Source organism: Ruditapes philippinarum, unplaced genomic scaffold, assembly GCF_026571515.1.
Source record: "Ruditapes philippinarum isolate M1 unplaced genomic scaffold, ASM2657151v2 ctg3944_1_1_1_1, whole genome shotgun sequence".
Lineage (NCBI taxonomy): Eukaryota > Metazoa > Mollusca > Bivalvia > Venerida > Veneridae > Ruditapes > Ruditapes philippinarum.
The window spans coordinates 19549-45189 of NW_026859619.1; the positions used below are offsets into that span (position 1 = coordinate 19549).

At 34.2% G+C, this 25641-nt stretch overlaps 1 protein-coding gene across 1 annotated transcript in view; it reads left to right on the top strand.

Annotated features, from left to right (window-relative positions):
• The window catches only part of LOC132757250 (uncharacterized), a 27034-nt gene extending 5351 nt beyond the window's left edge, over positions 1-21683 (top strand). Inside the window, exons 2-5 of the mRNA XM_060748467.1 lie at positions 3972-5122; positions 6563-7612; positions 17570-18217; positions 20104-21683. Coding sequence (XP_060604450.1) covers positions 3972-5122; positions 6563-7612; positions 17570-18217; positions 20104-21165 — 3911 coding nt within the window. The 3' untranslated portion in view covers positions 21166-21683. The remainder of the gene's footprint in view (positions 1-3971; positions 5123-6562; positions 7613-17569; positions 18218-20103) is intronic.
• The last annotated feature ends 3958 nt before the right edge of the window (positions 21684-25641 follow it).

Sequence of the window (25641 nt, forward strand, 5' to 3'; positions counted from 1 at the left end):
GATCACGATGAGGCCGAAGAAAGCAATTTTTAGTGGCTCAAGCGTTGCATGTTTATCATGGTGGACATATAAACGGCTAGACCATCTTCCTCATCTGTCACTCTTGCACATCTCTACAGAGACATCAAAAGCTTCCATTATTTACAATTAATTTACAATTATTTTCCTGCAGAAATTACATGCTTTGATGAAGTGTCAACCGAGAAAAAGAAGGCAGCAGCATTGCTACTTTTAAGACACCTTGGAAAACATAATGAGGCCCACGGGCCTACTTTGAGTGGTATGATAAAGTTTTATCAAATATGATAAACAAGATCAACAAGGAAAGACAACGTTCAATGAACGCAACCGCCCCCCCCCCCCACACACAACCAAGCAACAAGAACCAAGTAACACAAAAGGACCCCCCCCCGAAAAACGGACAGGGAGAAAGGTAGAGCACGGATAGGCTTATCACTTAAATGATACATAAGATGAAATAATGGTAAACGACAAGGAAATCAAAGAAAACAAATAAATGATTGATTTATTAAATAAATAAAACTAGGGGCAAAAGGGAAAATACTTACCGTAGACGAGAAAACAGCAAGGGATGCCGACAAAAGTGTCACCAAAACAGTATGAAATAACAAAGACATGCATCTGAGGAACAAAGAGGGGCGCCGCCTTGGACCGGTCAGCAGCATAAGCACTGCTGGGGAGTTTAAACCGGTTAATAGTGCACCAAAAATCACTTTTAGACCACCATGTTCCTATAAACGAGACGGTTTAAACAACATGAATCCTCGCCAAGTAAATTTATAACAGTTGTTATGGTTTCAAAAGGTAAAATAAGTAAAACACCGAGATGATTATGTAGATACATATAAACGAATACCCATATGACCATAACAAAAGTACTCAATATTTTAAAGGAAGACAGAGTAACAAAAAAAATCACCTACAAGGGCCCGACGAATCAAGGCAGAAGACGAACATTAAGGCATTTCAGTCCCAAAGGGCATTAAGAACTGTCCATCATAGAGTATCCCACTTGGTCCGTCAGATGTAATCATAAGAGGAAAGACACTATGCATGCGGTATATCTAAAAAAAGTAGTCAAAACCTCTTCTGGATAAACGTTTAATAATTTTAGTTAAGGCAACAATGACCAGAGATCTTGCGAAGTTTGTAAATAACATCTCCGTTAAAATCATTTTTGAATCACTACTGAAATTTGAGATTAAATCAAAGTAACGAGTGTTGAATTTTGTAAAATATCTACGTAATTTATAATAGCGGTAGCCCTGTTTGAGTAGCTTGCTAGTAATGAAAATATTTAGCTTGTTAAAATCCTTCACGTTGCTAAAAGCTCTAGTGAATCTTATTTACTGAGATACATATACCCCGTCAGATGTTGCTTGCGGTACGTCTCCATCTAAATGTGGATAGTTTACTATATCATAATCATAGATTTTTGTGTGAATAGAATTGTTTTTGATAGTAATATGAAGAGCCAAAATAAAGTTTAAACGTAGTTTAATTAGCTCCCAATACTATCTGCAACTGAAATTAGCTGCGGTTGGCCGTGGGTTGTATACCACCCGGAGGTGAAGGTCACTTGACTTCTTCGTAACCACGTACGAAGGCATCGTAATCAAAATACGACGTCGGGTACCTATCTTGTGACCTTCGCGTGTCCTGCTGGTAAACTACTTTGTACAAAATTGCATCTTTATGGTGACTTCGTGTGTGTATCGGATGTGATCGCGTGACCTTCGGTAGGAATCGTGTCTGGCTCGGATGCTATCGCGTGACCTTCTGTAGGAATCTACCTTTTTCGGCTGTTAAGAGACTGTCGATCAATTTCGGGGCTATCTTCGCACGAAATTAAAAATTTCATATTCGTATGCCCATCTGGTGTCAATTTCGGGACAGTGTGACGCCTGCATAACAAACATCATCGATCCGCCCACGCATCTATACCTATAATCTGTTTCAAAATTGATCAATAATGTTATTAAATATTCTCCAACATATATGGACATCTACCCCCGAATCCAACTTCTTTTAATAATAAGATGTTCAAATAATAAAAATATCGATGATACCTTTTTTCAGATGCTCAGTTACCATGTCACTTATTATATAATATATTGATATACCATGTATTGTACACTCTTGTACACTCTTGTGTTGCTATTTGAAACTAGAGTTAATAAAGTGTTGTTCTGTTCTGCTCTGTTCAATTAAATTTTTTTGTCGGTTTCTATTTTTTTTTCTGCATCAGTATTTAATGTCAAGATTTTCAAGAAAACAAGTGTAAGCTGTGTGACAATAATGTGATGGTTACTTAGGAAAGAAATGACACCAGTTATTTTCAGATTGCTTAAGCCAAAAGGACTCGAAAAATATTTTAGAAAAGAACGCTTTTCATAAGGCGATTCTGATTGCCTACACTAACTGTAGTCGGATTGACCGCACCTACCTTTCCCAAACAATCTTAACTGCAGTTTTTTCATGTAACATACGATTAAATAATATACAATTGTGTATCGAGTATATGTTTGTAATATCATAAAAAAGATACATATATATTTATACTATTAAAATGTATAGTAATGACAGAAATGATATCTCAGTCATATATGTAATATTTTAACGCATGTTACATGGAAAAAAGCACATTACACTTTAGATTGTTTTGGAAAGTTTGGATGGGGAGGGGGGGGGGGAGGAGGTTGGGTTTGTGACCAATCAACGCACCGATCACCCGTACTTTAACACATGGGCTGCTATTTCATCAATAATACGCACGTCTTTTTAAGACTTCAATGTATTATCAATGCATTTAATTGTAAAATGTAACGTAAACCTACTAATTATCAATTTTTAATTAGCAATTTTGATAGTTTAATTCTGATTTTAATTTTAAATTGAATATTTATTTGGTAATTTACATGGATAAAAGGTGACTTTGCAGTGTGTAATTACTTTTTTTCACTTGAAAATGTGTTCCTTAAAGTGACATTATGCTTGATGCAATAATTTACTTCCCATAAACAATAAATAACCACCGGATTCATACTACGACATTTCAGTAAATATCGTTTAGAATTTACCTGTAAGCGGGGCAGTCTTTTTATATTTTAGGCATATTTTAAATTTTATCCTAAACATTTTCCAATATAATCTGTTGGTCAAACATCATTTAAACAGCCAATCTCTTGAAATATAAAGCCAATTCAGCTCCACTTGACAATGAAAATATTAGCATAATGTCGATTTAACACATTTTCATGAAAATAAGTATGAATATGAAGGCATACTGCTTTGATTATTTTAACACTTTATTCCATACAGTGTACTTAATTTTTCAGGTTATCGTTTGCACCATATTAATATTTTGCATGTTTAATATTTTCCATGAAAAGGAAATTTGATATACACTAATGTAAATATATTTTTTGCGTCTTTTAATTTCACATTTTGTAAACGCATCACTGGGAATGTATGCATTCAAAATCATTTTGCTGACAAATTTGAATACACCTGAATATTAAATGTCAATGTACATAAACATGTTTTACCTAAATAATTCCTTTGAAAAATTGCAACTTTAATTGTGAGAAAAAAATCAAATCCTTTTGTAGCAAAGGAATCATGTACATAGGCATTGTACTGTTAGTTAACATAGACCGCTTATCGAGCTAAGAGCAATGATTAATAATACAAATGTATCTTGATTGAATCGTGTACCCTCTACATCTGGTAGAGTATTTTAAATATAGTATTTGAATCAAGTTTTGTTAAAGATTTAAGCCTTCGATTGAGTACAATACATAAAAAATGAAATTTTAAGACTTTATGGAAGCTTTTTACCCGGTCCTTCGTTTTTTCAGTAGTTTAAAAGGAAACCGTTATTGTGAAGGAATCTTTTTATATATAAAGCAAGTTATTTAAACTATATTAATGCACGTTATTTATTTCAGTCACTATGTCAAAACGATATGTTGATAACGCACAAAACCGAAGGCTTGGGCGCGTTGGATTGCCACTGGGTAGCATGCCAGAACATAAGGACAACAGGGGGACGACAAGTACCGGAAATGAACAGCCTGCGCGGAATGGAACAAGTTCTGATACCTATGTCGACAATGCACAAAACCGCGGGCTCGGAAGAGTTGGCTTACCTAAAGGTTCGGCGGTTGTATCTAAAACTAGCAGCAATAAAAGTCTTGGCGCGAACGCCAGTATAAACCATGGTGATTCTGTAGCACACAGAATGCAACCAGCACAGAGTGGTGCGTGTGCTGATACTTATGTTGACAATGCAGAAAAACGCAAGGTTGGGAGAGTTGGGTTGCCAAAGGGAAGTGCCGTCGTGTCTAAGGTTAAGAACAATGAGATAAATGACAAAACGAACGATTGTGTTCGAAGTGGTGTGGCTTCAGCTGCGGAGCATCTAGCACAACCGGCTGCGACTGGTACTTATGTTGACAATGAATTCAACCGCAAACATGGGAGAGTTGGGATGCCAAAGGGAACTATGGTTGTTTCCAAGGCTAAGAACAACAACCAAAGAGACAGTGACAGTCGAAACTCGAGTCCCGATTCTGTAATACCTGCTAAGAGTCTAAATGGTAAGAATTACGAAGTTGCCAAACAGATGGGAACAGTGGATTCATTCTCCGATGATACTACACCAATTGGTCATAGAAGTGCTGTGAAATCCGGTCCCGATGGAAATCTTTCTGTCAACTTTGATGTCGACACGACAGATCGGCGTAAGGTATATGTAGATAATCCACAGAACCAGAAGTTAGGAAGGGTTGGTATGTATCATGGAGAGGCTGCCGTATGTAAAGACAGTAACATCAGCCATGTTCCGGCCACAGATGTAAAGCGTTACGTTGATAGTCCTACCAATCAGCGTCTAGGACGGGTCGGATTACCGGTTGGTACAGCGGTATTTTCATCGAAGAATAAATGTGTTATGCAGAAAAACTACGATAATAGCAGTTTGAATATAAAGCTAGGTCGAGCAGGTAAACCACTTGGAAGCTTGCCTATACAGAAAAAGAAGAGCAAAACCACGGCCAAAATCCCCGAAATGTTGAAAAGGATTGAGGACAAAGATGAGGTAAGAACAACAATATATCGGCATTTCTGTTCACACAATGAATCAGTTGTTTTATTAGAAGCAGTCATTTAGTATTATATCCTTTTCATAATCAGAAGAAAGTGTGAAGACGAGATTAGTCTTTGTTGTAAATAGAAAAAGACATGTCAAAGTTGATTAGCCCCTATTGCAACTTTCCCGCCACCTTTCTGTTAGATGTACAGCCCTGGTATAGATTCTTTGGCGTGAGAAGTCATTTCAATTATGCATTAGTGACATTAATGAGGATACTATTTCAAAGGAAGTATATTGGGTCTTCTTCGTGCAACTTTCCCTTTATAAAATTTCAAAAAGTTGAAAATGAATGTCGAATTTCATTTAGAGAAATATACATGTATATGTTACAAGAATATAACTGATAGGCACTAAAGCACGATTTGCGTCATACATCTTTTTACATAATACACAAGTAAATGGTTTCATTAATTCAATTTGCTTATGGAAGAATACTGCTAACATAGAACAAACTTGAAGAATGATATACCGATTTGTGGGCAAAATAATATTCATAAATATACACAAACTGCATAGTCTGCTATATCGCATGAAAGTAAATATATCGAAATTTATAGAAAATGTCATAAAATTAAAAAACGAAACAAACTAAAGAATAGAAAACACAGTTACCCTTGATGCATGCAGTAAATTCATTGTTTATGTATATATATTTTTTTCTTTTCGGCAAATCGCGTATGTGAAAGTAGGTCGGGATTCAGTTTTCTAAGCTAGTAAAAAAAACGCGTTTATTATACAATGTACAATATATATACCGGTATATTGAAGGTGATCATTTTTAATGAAACTATTTACTACCTTTGGTCACGGGGCAAAAACGCTGGAAGAAAATGTCAGATACGAAACGTCCAACATCTGTTATTAAATTATATCTAGATATTGATAAGAAATACGACAAAAACTCGAATTTGGGAATTTCATACATATTGGAAAAAAATGCTGATTCTTACAAAACTAGACGGACTAATTATTCGTTGAATTTATTTCCCCGCACAATCCATGGCTAATGTGCCATGTTTAATAAATTCAACGTTTCGTAATAATTTGATTAATCCACTCACCGTTTCAATTGAAAACATCCCATAGATACGATGTATGGTGGATAAATGGTATCAAATAACCACTTTGTGAATTTGGACAGTTATTGCCCCGTCACACGAAAATCTGAATTAAAGGACACAACAAACTAGCAATAACCAGCAACCACGCGTTGCTGTTATCGTCTTTTCGCTACTTTCACCCTGATTTAAACACTCTTAAACTCTTAACAAGACAAGAATCAGCGACCAAGATCAATTCTTTTGTGTGGATAATATCTAGATGAAAACAAAATTAAACATGAATTTCGTATACTCTTATATTTTTGATGTTGATATTTATTTTCAGTTTTCGGATTATAGATTTGAGGACAGGGGATCCATCAGTTGTGATATGGGGTTGGCATTGCTTGACTCGCAAGGAGACAGGGTTGAAGCATATGATCAAGCGATGTATAGGCACAACCGACTTCAAGAAGAAATTTCGTGGGAGCAGAGCGGCCCGACAAAAGCTCCTCCAAAGACTCAGTTTGATATTTTGAAAGATTACAAAGGTAAGAAGATCCCATACGACGAGCTTAAACTCCGTAAGGTTATTGGAAGTGGTGGTTTTGGCCGAGTTTATTTCGCTAAATGGCAAGAAACGGTTGTAGCTGTCAAGAAGCTTCAAAACGAGAAGATCTCGGAGTCAAGAATTAAGGACTTTTCCGTCGAAGTCCTGAAGTTTTGTACGCTTGACCATCCTAACATTGTGAAATTTATAGGAGCTTGCGTAGAGAAACCGAATCTCTGTATCGTAATGGAATACATGCAGATGACCCTTTACGACGCCTTGCATGTAAAAGATGACACCATCAACTTCAGCGAAGATGAACAGATCGATATAATTAATCAGACGAGCGCAGGATTGGAATATTTACACACCAAAAGAATCGCACACTGCGATCTTAAAACACCAAATATCTTAATGGATTATGTTCAAAATGAAATTTGTGAAGTTAAAATCACAGATTTTGGTCTAAGTATGATTATACACGACACAACGGTATCGGTAGATGAACTGGTGCGTAATATTGGCACGCCGCAATATTCACCACCAGAAATGCTCCGTGGAGAGGTACTCTCCGCTAAAGATATGATGAAGGCAGACGTGTATTCATTGGCTATTGTACTCCTAGAGGTTATTTTCAAAGATGAGCCGTTTCCCGATTATACGTACCAACAGCTTAAGAACGAAGTAGGCATAGAGGGAAATGTGCCGGAAGTCCCATCGTCTCCAGATATCGATAAAAGTATTAAGGACATCATGAATCTAGCTTGGAGCTTTGAACCAAGAGAAAGGCCCACTGTATCAGACATTTGTGAGACTGTTCGTAAATGTCAGTCAATCTACAAGGACTAAAAGATTAATTCCATTAAAATACAAAGATCTCAAAAGTAATCCCTTTTATCATCAACACTACGGGTTACTTCATGCATACATTTAAGGATCGTGGTAATTTCTGATGGTATTTTTGTCGTCTGGAATTGAAACAAATATTTTTAACGTTTCTCAATACGAATGTAGAGTTTGCTTTCTGTGTGTTATGATTCTCAATGGATTGTTTTAAGTGGATAAATTAGCTACTTCTTTGCGAGAAAAAATACTTTTCGATCCTATGACTTTTAGTTCAAAATTTACCAAAGGTATTTTGCCGATATTTCTAAAGCAAAAGAACAGCCTTAGATAAGAGCATGCATCAAAGTATCAGTTCAAAGATTATAATAAAATCGAAACTTTCTGGAAAAGTGTAAGAATATTTATCATTGTTTTCTTGCAGTTACAGATTCACTGGCTAGCCTATTCCGCCTAGTGAAACAGTTCAACATACCTTGTCATTGCTGTAATGCTGCATATAGATCGAGAAACAAGTGAACAAATTTTGTTTAATTACACAATTGTATATACGGTACTATTTTTAACATTTTATGTTTCCCCATTTTTAGCTCGTCTGTTTGCATGATTGATGCGGCGCCGTTGTCGTCGTTTTCCTGCAAAAAACTTTAATGTAGCCAATTATTCAAATATTTTATCAACATGAATGCTTATCATGATAAAGTGGAGTTGGCAGACAAGGGCCATAATTCTGAAAGATGTATGTTTGGACTTGTGTCCCTTTTTAATCTAGAATTTTTGTCAGAAATGGTTATTTAAAAAGACGAGCGTTAACACCGAATGTAGTCTTCTTCTTTATTCCTTCTTTTAATTTGAGTTTGGGTGATGCATGCTACAGTTGTGCGTGCGTGCGTGAGTGTGTGTGTGTGTGTGTGTGTGTGTGTGTGCGTGTGTTTACTTGCTTTAATCAAAGTTAAATTGTTTTATTCTTGACTAGGAACATGACACAAGAATGTCACACGAACTTTTGCAGGATTTTGTCATAAATTGATATGTTATTCATAGATTTACAACATTTTGATATTGTGCTGTATTTATACTCGTATTATTCACATTGTGGCATTCACGGGCGACTAGCTTAATAAATAGAGCTCTACTGATATGTTTTTTTTTTCAGTTAGACAACTTACTGATTAACTTTTATTTGATTTTATTAACCTGTCAATTATATACTGTTTATACGAAAAATACACACCATATATTAATCTTCGACTGATTCTCGGTAAGTTCCGTGAGATGTACGCAGTCAGATGTGATTTAATTTAATTTATGTCTAAGAAATAATTAATCTGACTGTTATAGTACAAAAGGGTAAATTACGGTTTATAGTTCCTAAATGACCTACCTGAGCCTACGTTCGTGTTTTTCTTCTTATTTTTATTTTCAACATTACTGAAGCTATGTTTGTTTAATGTTGTTCGCGTTGTTTTAATATGTTTTGCATTTATTTTGGTAATGTCTATACTCTTAAAAAACATTGTTTACGAATTAATATTTAAAATTCATTCGGATTAAAATTAATCAATTAAAACAAGGCCGTAAAACACAATACCAATCGAGACAAAATTGTTTTTCCAAGTTGCTCCATATCCGTCTGGACAATTTTGCAAGCACTCGGCCATTTCCATTAAAATATACTGCAAAAAAATAAAGTATAGGTCTAAAACAATGGCAACAGTAGGAATCGAACCACTTGCATATCATACATATTAGGCAATCACTTAACCGATTGTGCTATTGCGGATGTGACAACGACCTACTTTAAGCTCGAGTGACATTTCAAAACATAAGCTATTGATTCCATTTTAATTCTCGTAAGCTACACGGACAAAACCGAAGTGGGATCGAATATTTAAATGAGTGATGTAATGTTATCATAATTGACAGGTCAATAAATCAGACTATACATGATTTTACATCACATTCTATAGATTCGTATATAATGTATATATAGTGAGATAACTTTTGTAGTGTTAATTTTTAATATTTTTTCATAATTTGTAATAATTCAAATATGATATTGGTCTGAAAAAATGACATTGACTGTGAAGGTCAGATATCAAGTTTGTATTATATTTTGTCCAAGAAAATGATGTTTTCTATGAATAATTCTTACTACAATATTTTTCCTCCGATGTATTTGACTTAAAAATTAAGCAAAAACCGAGCGCGGCTCCCGCTTGGCCATGGCTCTTGTTGATTTAAATGAGCTATATTTTAATAATGTTTAATGTTTAATTGATTTTTAAAATTGTTTTATAAAAGCTATATCGTATGATATTTTTAATGAATTTAGGAACAGTAAAATTTTGTTATTTCGATAATCTTATAGTCGATTTTACAAAGAGGTCTCACATGAATATTGTATGAAGTGTAATTTGAACAAAATGTTCCGGAGCAAAACAATTACATGAAGTGTTTTCTCCAAACAGAAACAGTGTAGTTAATAGAAATTCGTTTTTGTGATTATTGTTTTGCATTTATTTTAACAGTTTTATCTGGCAAGCAGCTATATTTACAAATTTTTTTATATGTATGTGTTCTTGCTTATTTTTATTATTTGTCTAGACCAAACTTTTGTATCTTGTACATGGAATAAAATGTAATGCTTAACATATTTGTACTATTCTTTGTTGCGTGGACAGCATAAATAAGCCAAGGTAACGAGATTGATATGCTGTTCCTTTTAACGCTCACCTAATAAAAAATTGCAAAATATATTGCAGATGAAGGTAAAATCAGGGGCCACAACTCTGTCATGATGCGTAATGTTATCAAAATGATTTAAGAATGAGACCTATTTTATTTTTATGCAGGTTCTGTGCAAGTTTCATTTGAACAAAGAAAGAATTTTCAACCTATCACTTATTGTTATATATCACACTAAATCGGAAAACATCGTGCTTAACGATCTTCGGAAGGGATAGGTGTCAAAAAGGTTATAATGCTTATAGCACAAGCAACACTGGCAGGCACGAATCCAGCTGAAGCCCAACCCCAAGACCCCCCCCCCCAACCTGAAAAAAAAATCGATGAAAAAAGGCACATAGAAAGTAACATATTGGCTAACACTGGCTTTTAGACAAATGTAAGTCACTTAATCCTTGTTTACTATTGTTGGAGTTTCGACCCCTGCTGAGCTTACTGCCATTACATACAATTCATTAAGTCAAAACACTGCACGCCTTTGGGCAATTTGTCAACATAATGTCTTAGGGTCATAAAAAAATTTCATAACATTCAAGGTGGATATATTTGTAATTTACTAGTACATATATTGCGATCTACTTATTTAAGAGTTCTTCGGCTTATTTACTCAGTTTTATGTAAAAGCTTAATGTGTCTGTATTTGAAAACATTGTGTTGAGAAGTTGTCTAGAGGCATACTGTGTTTTGACTAACAGGATACTCAGTGCGAGTCTAGGCTCCAATACACAAGGATTTAGTGACTTGCATTTATCTTAAGCCAGTTTTTGCTAAAATTTTACTCTCAATATGCCTTTTGCTAAAACTTTACCCTCAATATGCCATCTTTGATAGAAAATTTATTTTAGGCCAGAGTGTCGGGTGTGGATGAGGGGGTGGGGAGGCATCACCTACCCCCCCCCCCCCGGTGGATCCGGGCCTGATACAACTGCGCTACGTCATATTGCAAGTTATACTGGGCAGATATCACGCCATATTGCCATTAATACTGCGCCATACCTCAATGTCATAGCGCGCCGTTCTCATAAATCGATGACACTATGACGGAAACGTTTCAATTTTTGTTTTCGTATCTCCGTCATCATACCTTTTGTGGTTTCGACTTCGTACTTTGACCTAACATAAAACCGTAATACGGTTTTTACTATTGGCAATCGCTCCAGCGGAACACCTTATACATGTACGATTATCAATTATTGCAAATTTTCTGAAAATCTGAGTCAAGTCTGGACAAATATTAATGCTAATTATATTGTCAGATTTTATTATCTAAAGGCTATAGCTATGGTATTTGGTCTTTATGGAAATTTAGTGTTAGAATTGGCGTTTTATCGCAGCATGCTTCCAGATTCGTGTTAATTTTCATCAAATCTTTTAAAATGTATTAAAATGTAAAATACATTCACTGTGAAGTGAGAAGAGAAAGAAATTTACACATTGGTCAGAATATGCAGAATAATTATACACTTACTGTGTTAGTCACGCAGTAGAAATATGGTGATAAATACTGGAAAATAAGTCAATAACCGCACATAACATCTTAATTATTAATTGTGTCTTTTAACTTTTCTTATCATATTAGTACACTTTTCGCAAGTTTGATTTTCTTGAAATATTTTGGCTGATCTGAAGGCATGCAGCTTTAACTGTATAGTATCCGTTTATATAATATTGTACGAGTGCAATGCTGATTAACCCCGTAAAAATATATGAAACTGAAATGAGTATGAAATTGAGCTGATCAGATTGTGTTCCTTATCCGTAATTTGCTTTATTAATTTTATTGATTTTTTTTTCTTTTCGTTTTGTTGGCGCGAGCTCGTCTGTTCCACTTAGGTAAACGCGTATATCAAATGCATGTATCGCAAACATTTCTAGCTAATGTCCTGCTAATTTGCAAGAGGGTCGTTCTTTAACAACTGGTTCAATTGATGAGTTCTGCGGTTGGACGTGGAAAACTATTTTCCTTAACTTGCAATACTTGCTATCTTAAAAACTCAGGTTAATTAACAATCACCTGAAAAAATAAAAGCATGAATTTTCCTGAATGGCACTAAATGCCACAAATGAGCAATTGCAGAATATTTCACTTATCTCGAACTCGTAAATGCATTTTGTTTGACAATCAAATGCCTGAGAACATGAACATTATTTTTTAGCCTAAAATCATACCTTTGTGTTTAAAATGGGTCCTTGAAAATTGTGTGAACTCACAAAATAACTCGATCATTGTTAGATGTACATTTCTTTGTCATTGGGAAATGATCAACATTTTTATCCTATAAAACACTGTAACATCTCCAAGTTATATTGACAAACGAAGTTACAGACTTTATTGATCAATTTTAATTTTCAGATTTTTGACAATTGATGTCACATGAACGTGGACGTGGCCTCTGGCTTAAAGATAAAACGCTAAAAATAAACGTTTGAACACTATTCTACATGTACTTGTATATAAAAAGTTATAATAGTCAAACTTTCAAAGTTTCTTTTACTCAGCTGATATGATATTTGCTATAAAATATTCAGAGAACAAACTGCTATGTAGAGGACCTCACATGAGTTGATATGCCATACATAATATTATGAGATTATTACACATTGTTAAGTACAATTAAATTCTGTTCCAGACGACTAATTAATAATAGGCGCTAACCTAGTCTAGGTTTCGCAGCTGCATGCGATTCCAAAATTAATAGGGAAAACATATTCAATTAAGGAAAAAAAACATCATCAGCGTTGTCTTGTATCAAAAGTTACTTTGAGTACAATATGAATTTGATATGAAATTTTGGACACATAAAACGAAAATGAGACTATATGGAGTACAAAATGTATTTGATACGCATCATTTTTACCCAGGAAATAAAAATGTTATTAAATGAATAAGATTGAATCCAATAATGATTTATATTGTAAGATCACGTGATGCATATTGTGGAAAATAACAAGAATAAAGATCAACAAGGCAAAGGCAACGTTCACAGGACGCCGCCCCCGGACACACCCAAGCAGGACAAGTTCATTGATTACGTTTTTAAGGATCTAGTGTAAAAATAATAAAAAACAACAAGAAAGGGTTTTAGCACATGAAAAACAAGCGACGTTATGTGATAAAAAAGGCATGTATATACAACACGAGCCGCTATTACAATTAAGTTACTGTTTATTCAAAACTGTACAATCGGTAATTCTAGTAGGCAACAAATTACAATTTGTGAAATATATAATTTGAATTTAGCAGTAGTACCTTACAAAGCAGGACAACACTGTACCATTTGTGAGTTGTTCCTTATAGGTGTTGCTCTAGAGACATTAAATCAATCATTCTATCTATGTTTTTGTATCCCACCACATCCCCTGCCTATTTCTATACTTACACACATCTTCCCATTGAAAAATAGATTGTGGAAACAATATTTCAGCTTATCTCCTGAATTTTTTTCATAGGGACTGCAAATTTTCAACGAGGGGTAACATAATTCCAGAAAAAAGGTTTTAATATATCAAGCCTCCCGGGCAAGAGTAAAACATTTTGCAGATTTCCTGTAGTTTTTACGTGACAAAATACGTAATTTTATATCTAAATCTATGAGGGATTCCACAGAAAACCAAACTGATTTCGTGTTCACTAAGATTTAAGGATCTGGATCAAGAACAGGATTAAATTTAAAAACTCAAATATTCTTCATTTTTATCTTCAAAGATTAATTATTTAATAGTAATTTAAATTGATCCTTATTTTGATCCAATTATTTTTGTATTTGTTTTGTTATTTGTCAATTTTATCCCAAAATAGGCTTGTTTCTTTGCAAATCAGCAATGTTTCACATTTTGTTTGTATACCATTTAATTCTAGCAAAATACGATCAAATTTAAATTTATAAAACCATGACAATAAAATCAGGATCATTTGATCCTGATCTTTTCTTAGTGAACACGGCTCCGGGGATGGGTTATATTATTATTTGGTGGGGGAGGGGAAGTTGGAGAGGGACATAATATCGTAACCCCCGTTCTTGATTCGCACATAATATTGCTTCAATATTACGGAATGCCGTTAGGGCCATCGCCTATGAATGTGTTGATCTAAAACGCGATAGTCGATAGTACGATGGTGAAAACGCGAAATCACGAAACTACGATGGTGAAAACGCGAAAGCACGATGATGAAAACGCGATAGTACGATGATGAAAACGCGACAGTACGATACTACGATGATGAAAGCGCGATAAACTATCGTGTTTTCACCATCGTACTGTCGCGTTTTCACCATCGTAGTTTCGTGATTTCGCGTTTTCATCATCGTACTGTCGAGTATTGCGTTTCAGATCAAACCATTCATAGGCGATGGCCCTAACGGCATTCCGGAATGCCGTTAGGGCCATCGCCTATAAATGTGTGTTTCTGAAACGCGATAGTCGATAGTACGATGGTGAAAACACGAAATCACGAAACTACGATGGTGAAAACGCGATAGTACGATGATGAAAACGCGATAGTACGATGATGAAAACGCGATAGTACGATGATGAAAACACGACAGTACGATGGTGAAAACGCGATAGTACGATGATGAAAACACGACAGTACGATGATGAAAACGCGATAGTACGATGGTGAAAACGCGATAGTACGATGATGAAAACACGACAGTACGATGATGAAAACGCGAAATCACGAAACTACGATGATGAAAACGCGAAATCACGAAACTACGATGGTAAAAACGCGACAGTACGATGGTGAAAACACGAAAGTTTATCGCATTTTCATCATCGTAGTATCGTACTGTCGCGTTTTCATCATCGTACTATCGCGTTTTCATCATCGTAATTTCGCGTTTTCACCATCGTAGTTTCGTGATTTCGCGTTTTCACCATCGTACTATCGACTATCGCGTTTCAGATCAACACATTCATAGGCGATGGCCCTAACGGCATTCCGTACAATATTGGGTTTAACTGTGTCAAAGTTGAAGTATTTAAGGTAGTGCTTAAAATCACCGCTTTATTATTAAATGACGAATTCAAACCGAAAATAGACGTCTTATTTTCCGAAAACATGATATTGGTCAGAGTTAAAACGCCGCCCACACATGTAAAAACTGATATATAAGAAGTTAAACTTATTTATTGTTTAACCTTATGTAATTGATTCTATAAATTATATATCATATTATATCATATTATATTATATTGTATTAAAAGTAAACTGGATATTAACTATACTTTGATATAAATTTACGTGAAAATCAGTAATTTCAAGGACATGGTACGGTAGCGTTATCAATTATCCAGGAGAGAAGGGTATGTAGTGAACAAATATATTTAGCTAATATAACAATTAGTCTTTTAATTTTTATAATTTTTTACCATTGTTTATCCAAACTAATATGCTATATTCTCGCTTTTTATATAATGATGTCATTTGCAATGAAATATACGATTACGTTTTGCATGTGCTCAACAAAGTGAATACATATACTTTAACCATCAGTTTTTACAAGATCGGTTCTCAGTCAGGGACAATTAGAGTTTAAAATCACTATTGATATCACGCAAGTTTCAGGTCAGACTATATCCTGCGACCTCGACTATTTTTTTTTTTCAAATAAATTGAACATACACTGCCGGAGACAGCCAGTCAGTATTTGTAAATGACTAGCAACCATTTCACAATCTGATGCATAATAAGCATCGGAGGGTCTGAACGTTTGTCAGATTGACCACATGTTCGTCGCTTTGATTGATCACTATCCCACCCCCACTAAAACCCCAACCTTTCCCAAACAACCTAAACTGCAGTGCTCTCCATGTAACATACGTTTCAATAGTACACAATTGTGTATATATAATTGCCATCACATTTCTTTCATTCATAAAAAGATACATATATATTTACTGAAAGAAATGCTATCTCAGTCATATATGTAATATTTTAACGCATGTCACATGGAAAAAACACATTGCAGTTTAGATTTTTTTGGAAAGGTTGGATGGGAGTTAGGTGTGATACCAATTAACGCACCGATCACCAGTGCTTTAACACATGGGCTGATGTTTCATCAATCATAAGCACGTCTTTATAAAGCTTAAATGTATTATCAATGTATTTAATTGTAAAATATAACGTAGAGCTACTCATCCATTTTAATAAGCAATTTTGATAGTGTCATTCTTATTTTAATTCTAAATTGAATATTTATTTGTTATTTTACATGGTTTAAAGCTGCATTCCTCCAGATGAGCCAAAATAAGACAAGAAAATTAAACTTGAGAAAATGTATAATAATCTTAAGAAAAGTAAACATATTAACGATTCGAGTAATGATTTACATGTTATGTGCCATTAAGGGCTGATTTTGCAGTAGGGGATATTTTGCTTATTTTGACCTCTTTTTGTAATTAACATGGATTGTAAATGCTGTTTGCAATGTGAAAATTGTTTTCTTTGATCATGGCACAATATTTTACTTTTAAATACATTTTAAATTTTTCATGAAAATGAGCATGAATCTGGAGGCGTGTTGCTTTAAAGGCGACTTTTGCAATATGTAAATTACTTTTTTGTCCACTTGAAAATATCGTTCTTTATACATTTTCATGAAAATTACCATGAATATGATTTTAACACTTTATTCTATACAGTGTACTAAATTTGTCAGGTTAACGTTTGCACCATATTACTATTTTGCATGTTTAATATTTTCCATGAAAAAGAAATCTGATATACAAATGTAAATGTATTTTTTGCGTCTTTTAATTTTACCTTTTGTAAAAGCATCATGCGTTCAGATTAAAAAAAAAACAGCTGAATATTAAATGTCAATGTACATGTTATATCTAAATAATTCCTTTGAAAAATTGCAACTTTATTTGTGAGAAAAAAATCAAATCCTTTTGTTACAAAGGAATCATGTACTTTGTACTGTTAGTTAACATTGATCGCTTATCGAGCTAAGCACATCAATTAAATCAATTAAAACAATGATTAATTATATCTTTATTGAATCGTGTACCCTAGAGCTACCTCTTTTGGAGTATTTTAATTATAGTATTTGAATAAAGTTTAGTTAAAAATTTAAGCATTCAATCAAGTAGAAAACATAAAAAATGAAATACAATGTATTAAGAAATGTGTAATTATGAAGGAAGATTTTTATATATAAAGCAAGTGATTTAAACTATATTGATGCACGTTATTTATAGGTTTTGTGCGTTATCAACATGCCTAAGGTTAAGAGTAAAGAGATAAATGACAAAACTAACGACAATAGTCAAAGTGGTTTCGCCACAGGAGCAGAACATCTAGGACAACCGGTCGCGCCTGGTACTGATGTTGACAATGCATCTAACCGCAAAATCGGGAGGGTCGCTTTTCCAAAGAGATCTATGGTTGTTTCCATGGCTAAGAATAGCAATCAAAGATACATTACAAATCCGTGTCCAGGCTCTGAAATACCTCCTGAGAGTCTTAATGGTAAGAATTACGAAGTTGCCAACCAGATTGGAACAGTGGATTCATTCTCCGATGATACTACACCAATTGGTCATAGAAAAGGAGAGGCTGTCGTATGTAAAGACAGTAACATCAGCCATGTTCCGGCCACAGATGTAAAGCGTTACGTTGATAATCCTCAAAATCGGCGTCTAGGACGGGTCGGAGAACCAGTTGGTACCGTTGTATATTCATCGAAGAATAAATGTGTTATGCAGAAAAACTACGGTAATAGCAGTTTGAATATAAAGCAAGGTCGAGCAGGTAAACCACTTGGAAGCTTACCTATACAGAAAAAGAAGAGCAAAACCACGGCCAAAATCCCCGAAATGCTGAAAAGAATTGAGGACAAAGATGAGGTAAAAACAACAATATATCGGCATTTCTGTTTTCTGCAATGTTTGATCACACAATGAATCAGTTGTTTATTTGAAGCAGTCCTTTAGTATTATGTCCTTTTCATAATCAGGTGAAAGTGTGGAGTGGTCTGGTAAATAGAAAAAAAAACATGTCAAAGTTGATAAGCCCCTATTGCAATTTTTCAGCCACCTTTCTGTTAGATGTACAGCCCTGGTATAGATTTTTTGGTTCTTTTCAATTATGCATTAATGACATTTATGAGGATACTATTTCAAAGCGAGCCTCCTGCGTCTGCTTCATACATCGTTCCTTCATAAAATTTTCAAAAAGTTTAAAATGAATGTCGAATTTCATTTAGAGAAATATACATGTATATGTAACAAGAATATAACTGATAGCCCTAAATCAAGAATTGCGTCATATGAAGGAAGATTCGTGTGAATAAGGACAATTTTCCTGTTGTTTTTTTTTTTTTTTTCATTTTTTTAACATCTTATTTTGTCTTTTTGTACAAGTTAATAATTTCAGTTATTCAATATACATCTTGACGAATGCTGCTGAAACACCGATTTGTTATCTAAAATTAAGAACAAACCACACTGTGTGATAAGATACTTTAGTATGCAAAACTGTATTCGTATACGTATTTGTGTGCATTTATTATATCCGTATAAGCATTTGTGTACAACACATCTATCATTATTAGCATTTATGTGCAAAACTGTATCCGTATTTACAAATTATGTGCTAACATTTTCCGTTTATACAGATTTGTGTGCAAAACTTAATCCGTACTTGCAATTTTGTGCAAAACAATTTCCATATACACGGACACGCATTTGCGTGCAAAATTATATGAATTGATACACACAAACTGATCTGCTATATCGCATGAAAGTAAATATGTTGAGATTTATAGAAAACGTCATAAAATTAAGAAAAGAATCAAACCAAAGAATAAAAACGAAGTTACCCTTCATGCAGCAAAATCATTGTATATATTGTTTTTTTCTTTCGGCGAATAGCGTATTTGATAGTAGATCGAGATGCAGTTTTTAAGTTATTATAAATACGTGTTTGTTACAATATATATATTTTGAAGTTGATCATTTTTAATGAATTTTTACTACCTTTTGTCACGGGCCAAAACGCGTTGGAAAAAAATGTCCAACACGTAACGTCCAATAACTGTCATTAGATTATATCATATGATTGGTCTAGATATCGTGAAGAACAAAAACAAAAACTCGAATTGGGGGTTTTCAAACATATTGCTGATTCTTACAAAACTAGACGGACTAATTAATCGTTGAATTTATTTCCTCGCATACTTCGTGGCTACTGTACAAGATCGAAAAAAAGATGGATAAATTCAACGCTTCGTAGCATTTTGATTAATCTACTCACCATTTTAATTTTTAAATACCCCATAGATACGATGTGTGATGGATAAGTGGTATGAAATAATAACTTTGTGAATTTAGACAGTTAATTATTGCCCTATCCCACGAAAATGTGAATAAGAGGACGCAACAAACTAGCAAAAATCGGCAACCACTGATACAAATACGACACGCGTTGCTGTTATGGCGTGAATTCCATTTTTTTATAAATGCTAACGACACTTGGTTGTCTGCACGTGTTTAGCGTTTGAATTAAAAGATAGATACGTAAATATTTTGCGATATATAGGACTAACATAGCGTGTGAAAATTAATAAGATGACACGCCTGTGTAAAATGGTATTGACATGGATACCCATCATCATACCTGTGTCTTTCAGTAGTCCCTGTCTGATGAGATTAATAGGTTTGTGTGGATGAGATTTAGATTAAAATATAAATAAAAAAAAACATTTATTTCGTATGTTGATATTTATTTTCAGTTTTCGGATTATAGATTTGAGGATAGGGGATCCATCAGTTGTGATATGGGGTTGACATTGCTTGACTCGCAAGGTGACAGGGTTGAAGCATATGATCAAGCGATGTATATGCACAACCGACTTCAGGAAGAAATTTCGTGGGAGCAGAGCGGCCCGACAAAAGCTCCTCCAAAGACTCAATTGGATATTTTGAAACATTATAAAGGTAAAATGATCCCATACGACGAGCTTAAACTCCGTAAGGTTATTGGAAGTGGTTGTTGCGCCCGAGTTTATTTCGCTAAATGGCAAGAAACGGTGGTAGCAGTCAAGGAGCTTCAAAACGAGAAAATCTCGGAGTCGAGAATTAAAGACTTTTCCGTAGAAGTTCTGAAGTTTTGTAAGCTTGACCATCCTAACATTGTGAAATTTATAGGAGCTTGTATAGAGAAACCGAATCTCTGTATCGTGATGGAATACATGCAGATGACCCTTTACGACGCCTTGCATGTAAAAGATGACACCATCAACTTCAGCGAAGCTGAACAGATCGATATAATTAATCAGACGAGCGCAGGATTGGAATACCTACACACCAAAAGAATCGCACACTGCGATCTTAAAACACAAAATATCTTAATGGATTATGTTCAAGATGAAATTTGTGAAGTTAAAATTACAGATTTGGGTCTAAGCATGATTATTCACGACACAACAGTGTGGGAAGAAGAACTGGTGCGTAATATTGGCACGCCGCAATATTCACCGCCAGAAATGCTCCGTGGAGAGGTACTCTCCGCTAAAGATATGATGAAGGCAGACGTGTATTCATTGGCTTTTGTGCTCCTGGAGGTAATTTTCAAAGATGAACCGTTTCCCGATTATACGTATCAACAGCTGAAGAACGAAGTAGGCATAGCGGGAAATGTGCCGGAAGTCCCATCATTTCCAGATATCGATGAAAGTATTAAGGACATCATGAATCAAGCCTGGAGTTTTGAACCACGGAAAAGGCCCACTGTATCACAAATTTGTGAGACTGTTCTGAATTGTCAGACAATATACAAAGACTTAAAAGATTAATTCCTGTAAAATACAAAGATCTCAAAAGTAATCCCCTTTATCATCAACAATACGGATTACTTCATGCATACATTTTAGTATCGTGTCAATTTCTGGATGGCATTTTTGTAGTCTGGAATGGAAACGAAATTCTTATTTTTTTTTAAATACGAATGTAGAGTTTGCTGTTTTTAAGTGGATAAATTAGCTACTTAATTGCGAGAAAAAAATACTTTTCAGTTCTATGACTTTTAGGACCATATTTATCTCATTCAGTAATGAATATCCAAGTTAACCAACTGTATTTTGCAGATATTTCTAAAGCAAAAGAACAGCGTGAGATAACAGCGTGTATCAGAGTAGAAAGAAATGCAGTTTATATGTAGCTGACAATATTGAACGATTAGTAGAATCAATTCGAAGGTTATCAAAATTATCAGAGTTTTATGGAAAAGTGTAGGAATATTTATTATTGTTTTTTTAGCAGTACTTAACAGATCCACTGGCTAGCTAATTCCGCCACATGAAACAGTTCAACATGCCTTGTCATTGCTGTTATGCTGCAACCTAATATTCCTTACTAATATATTCTTCCTCCGATGTGTTTGACTTGAGAATTAAGCATACATCGACCGCGTCTGTGGCAGTGGATCATGTTGATTTTAATGAGCTTTATTCTATGCATTTACAGGGTAAGGCATTATTAATTTGTAACGATAAAGTTAATAGTAATTGTTTTTTTTGTGATTATTGTTTTGCATTGATTTTAATACTTTTATCTGGCAAACACCTCTATTTTTACAAAGCATTTTTAAGAATGCATGTGTTCGTGCTTATTTTTTATTTGTCTAGACCAAACGTGTGTACCTTTTTCATGAAACGAAACATAATGCTAAACGTATTTGGATTTTTCTTAATTTCATGGAATTAAAAACAAGCCAAGGTAACAAGAGTGCCATTCTGTCCCTTATATCACTCACCTTATAAAACTTGCTTATACCTCGCAGATAAAGGTAGGGGCTACAACACAGTCACGTTGCGTAATGTTATCACCATGATGTAAGAAGGAGACTTATTATTTTGTTATGCAGGTTCTTTGCAAGTTTAATTTGAACAAAGAAAGAAGAAGCTGCTACCTGGTACAAAAAATTACTGGGGCAAATAATTATTCTACTTTTTGTCCCAGCTCTACTATCTAATATTAACACTCAGGCAAACAAATTGTGAACATTGGCGTACTTTCTATATGAAAAGCTAATCTGAGCATTGCATGCTTATGTGAGCTTATATAAAAGGCACACACCAATACTCTAAGGGTTATATAATGAGATTTTTCAACTTTATTGGTGCAGGAAGACGTCGCGTCCCCTTCTGCGTTATATCAGGCAGGGTACGTAGAGCGAGCACCCGCGAAATATATACAACACTTGCAATTTTCCTTTAATTCAATATCATCTGTAAAATGCATAAAGAAATTTTAAATAAAACTAAAGGAATTATTTTTCTTATCTGAAAATGCGCATGAAAAAATAAAAACGTCGACTTACAGAGGGTTAATGAATCCTTTTCGTACATTACGATGGATGATAAAAAATAAAACGGACTGGGGCTGTCAATATGAAACTTTTCAACCTATCACTTATTAGTCGGCGGTAGAAACCGGCGACTATATTTGTAACAGTTTAATATTATACCTATGGTAGGAGAAGCCCTTAAAATCTGAAAAGAAAAGCATATCAATCATTGAACCATTAAAGACCACAATTATTTTTCAGTAATTTCAAAAATTCAAACATATGATAACGCTGCTCAATGAAATGAAATAAATGTATAAACATATTGACATCTTAAAAAGCAACATAACCATTTTCATAAAATGAATCAATAATGTATCCCTAAGGATCAGTCATTGAATATTAGGGATACTTTTACTTTTTCTATGTGTCAAGCATTGCTATTTTACGATATATAAATCATGAATGATATTTGAAATGACACTTTTAAATTATTTGGTTGTTTATATTTTATGAGACCTATTATATTTCATTATTTCATCTAATTATGAACAAATTCTCCCTGTTCTGTTGTAAGAATCACGTGACTTCATGTTGTATGGTATCGTTATAAAATCTATTAATAGTAACAGATTGCTGATAAGACATACAGGTAACCTGTTATTAATGGTTGGCAAAAGGCATGTCAGCTGATAAGAGGCAAATCATTGTAATTTTGTATAGATAATTACATAAGTTATTTTCATTATTCAGTTTAATATTTTATATCATTAGAAAAACCTGTATACTCATATTTTACACATTAAAAATAAATTTTCAAAACCTTTTCCTTTTTTCTTGGTAAAGGGTTAAACTTGGCCCTTTCTGACAGACTTTTGACAAGAAAGTTCAATAGTTTAGTTGAGGTTGAACATCACAAAATAATTTTATGCTTAAGAGGCACATTATTGAAATATATAATGGTAATCGTTGATTTCGTTATATTCCGTCGGTTTCCGTCGCGAAGGTTTCCAAAACGGTATGACGGTAGGGGTCCGGAATCGTATTAATTAGATACATAGAAAAAAAAATAAACTATCTTTGTGTTGATAGTTTATCGCATTTAAAGGCAATTAAACGTTAATTATATCGTATGTAACGATGGGAATACATGTATTGATTTCAATTAAATTGTATTTTTTTCGATAGCGAATAATAATGATGTACAACACTTTTACAGTAGAATTGCATTGTTTCATGCAATTATTAAACATATATTGCAAATATTCGATGATCGGTAATTATTTGTCGGTAATTATCGGAATCTGAACTAGTAACTCATACGGATTTCAATGTATGGTACAACAGTATATGTATAAAAAGAATCACCAGCAAATCACTTGCCTTACAAGCCTCAGTGGCAAACATTACAGTAACTCAACTTATTGTTTCTCTTATTTTTATACTTGAACCATTTAACTGATATTTTCTTATATTTATGATATACAATCATTTTTCTATCCGGCGACTTGATGCTTTAGCATCAAAATCTCTACTTTGTTGTTATATATCCCACTTAATCGGAAAGCAACACCTATAACCTGATACTTTATCTAATCTGATAACGCGAAATGTGCTGATGCGATATGTCTTTTGACAGCTCGACGTGCAAGGTCGCGTTAATCTTTCTGTTAATTAATACACGTTTTCTTCTCTATTAATGCAAACAGGCATCCGCGTAAATAATGCAAAAATGGGCAGTACAATATGAAATGGAATTAAGTGACGGGATTGGAATTATGAAGTCTTCGCAGGGTTTTACATCTCTTTGAAATTTTAGGGGTCCAGTGGATGCACAGCCTAGAAAAGTAGGGGTCCAGGCCTGAATTTTAGGGGTCCAAAATTATATTCACTATAAAAGACTATGAAGACCACTCTATTTTGCTTAAAATCGTTTATTTACCCTGTAAGAAATATGCATGTATATTGTACTGTTTTCATAAGAAGTATATGATTTCAATGTCTTTTATCACTAGGTTTTTTTTATAGCATTTTAGTAGCCCTTTACAATAATATCATGTGCTATTTCCAAGGCTTATAAGTCTTTGAGTGGCTGGAATGTCAAGTTTTAGTAGCATATTTTGTTATTGACAAGGTGATTACACCAACAGACTGAAAATTTGTACTGATCTATTTGTAAATATTTTAGCTGAACAAGTAAACACACAATAGATATCTTTACAGACCAGTCAGCTAAATATGTTGCGTTTTTAAAAATATCATAAAACAAAAGGCTGACAAAACCGCTTTTGCACCTCCTCATAAGCTGGGACATACTTGATGTCCAAGTCATAAATTAAGTTCGCCGAAACCATTATATTTATAACACCAAAGATAATAACATACCCAGTGACTTAATTTCTAACACTTTTTCATATAAAACTTTGCAAAAAGCACTGCATTTTTTATTATCGCTGTTCATGTACAAAATACAATCGCCGAACTGGTAGATCGACATTGGATACGCTAACCAATAGTAATTGCTTGTTATAAATAGTCTGTCTAAATATAGCAATAGAAAAACCAAAAACAGCTACCAAAAATAGATTTTACGGTAAACGTCATCAGTTACTGTAGCTTGCACGATAAATGTCATCAATTTCTGCAGCGGGCACTTGCAAATAGCATGCGCAGTAGATTTCAATTTTGTTAACTTCCGAATAAACAATGCAAGCATTAGGTTTAAATGGAATTTTATGAGCTTCGAGAAGAAAGAGATAAAATCGTGTCGGGTCAGAAACAATAATATCTATTGGCTAGAATTATTTTTGTGCGTACACTTGGACGCAAGTGGATAACTTATATGCGTACATGTCAAAATTTATGCGTATAGGGACGCAGAATTCTGCGTCCCGTAAAACCCTGCTGACTTCGCGACAACTACAAAATTCAAATAGAAATCCATGTATTATAAATGCGCTCATCAATAGAAAAGTTTGACTGA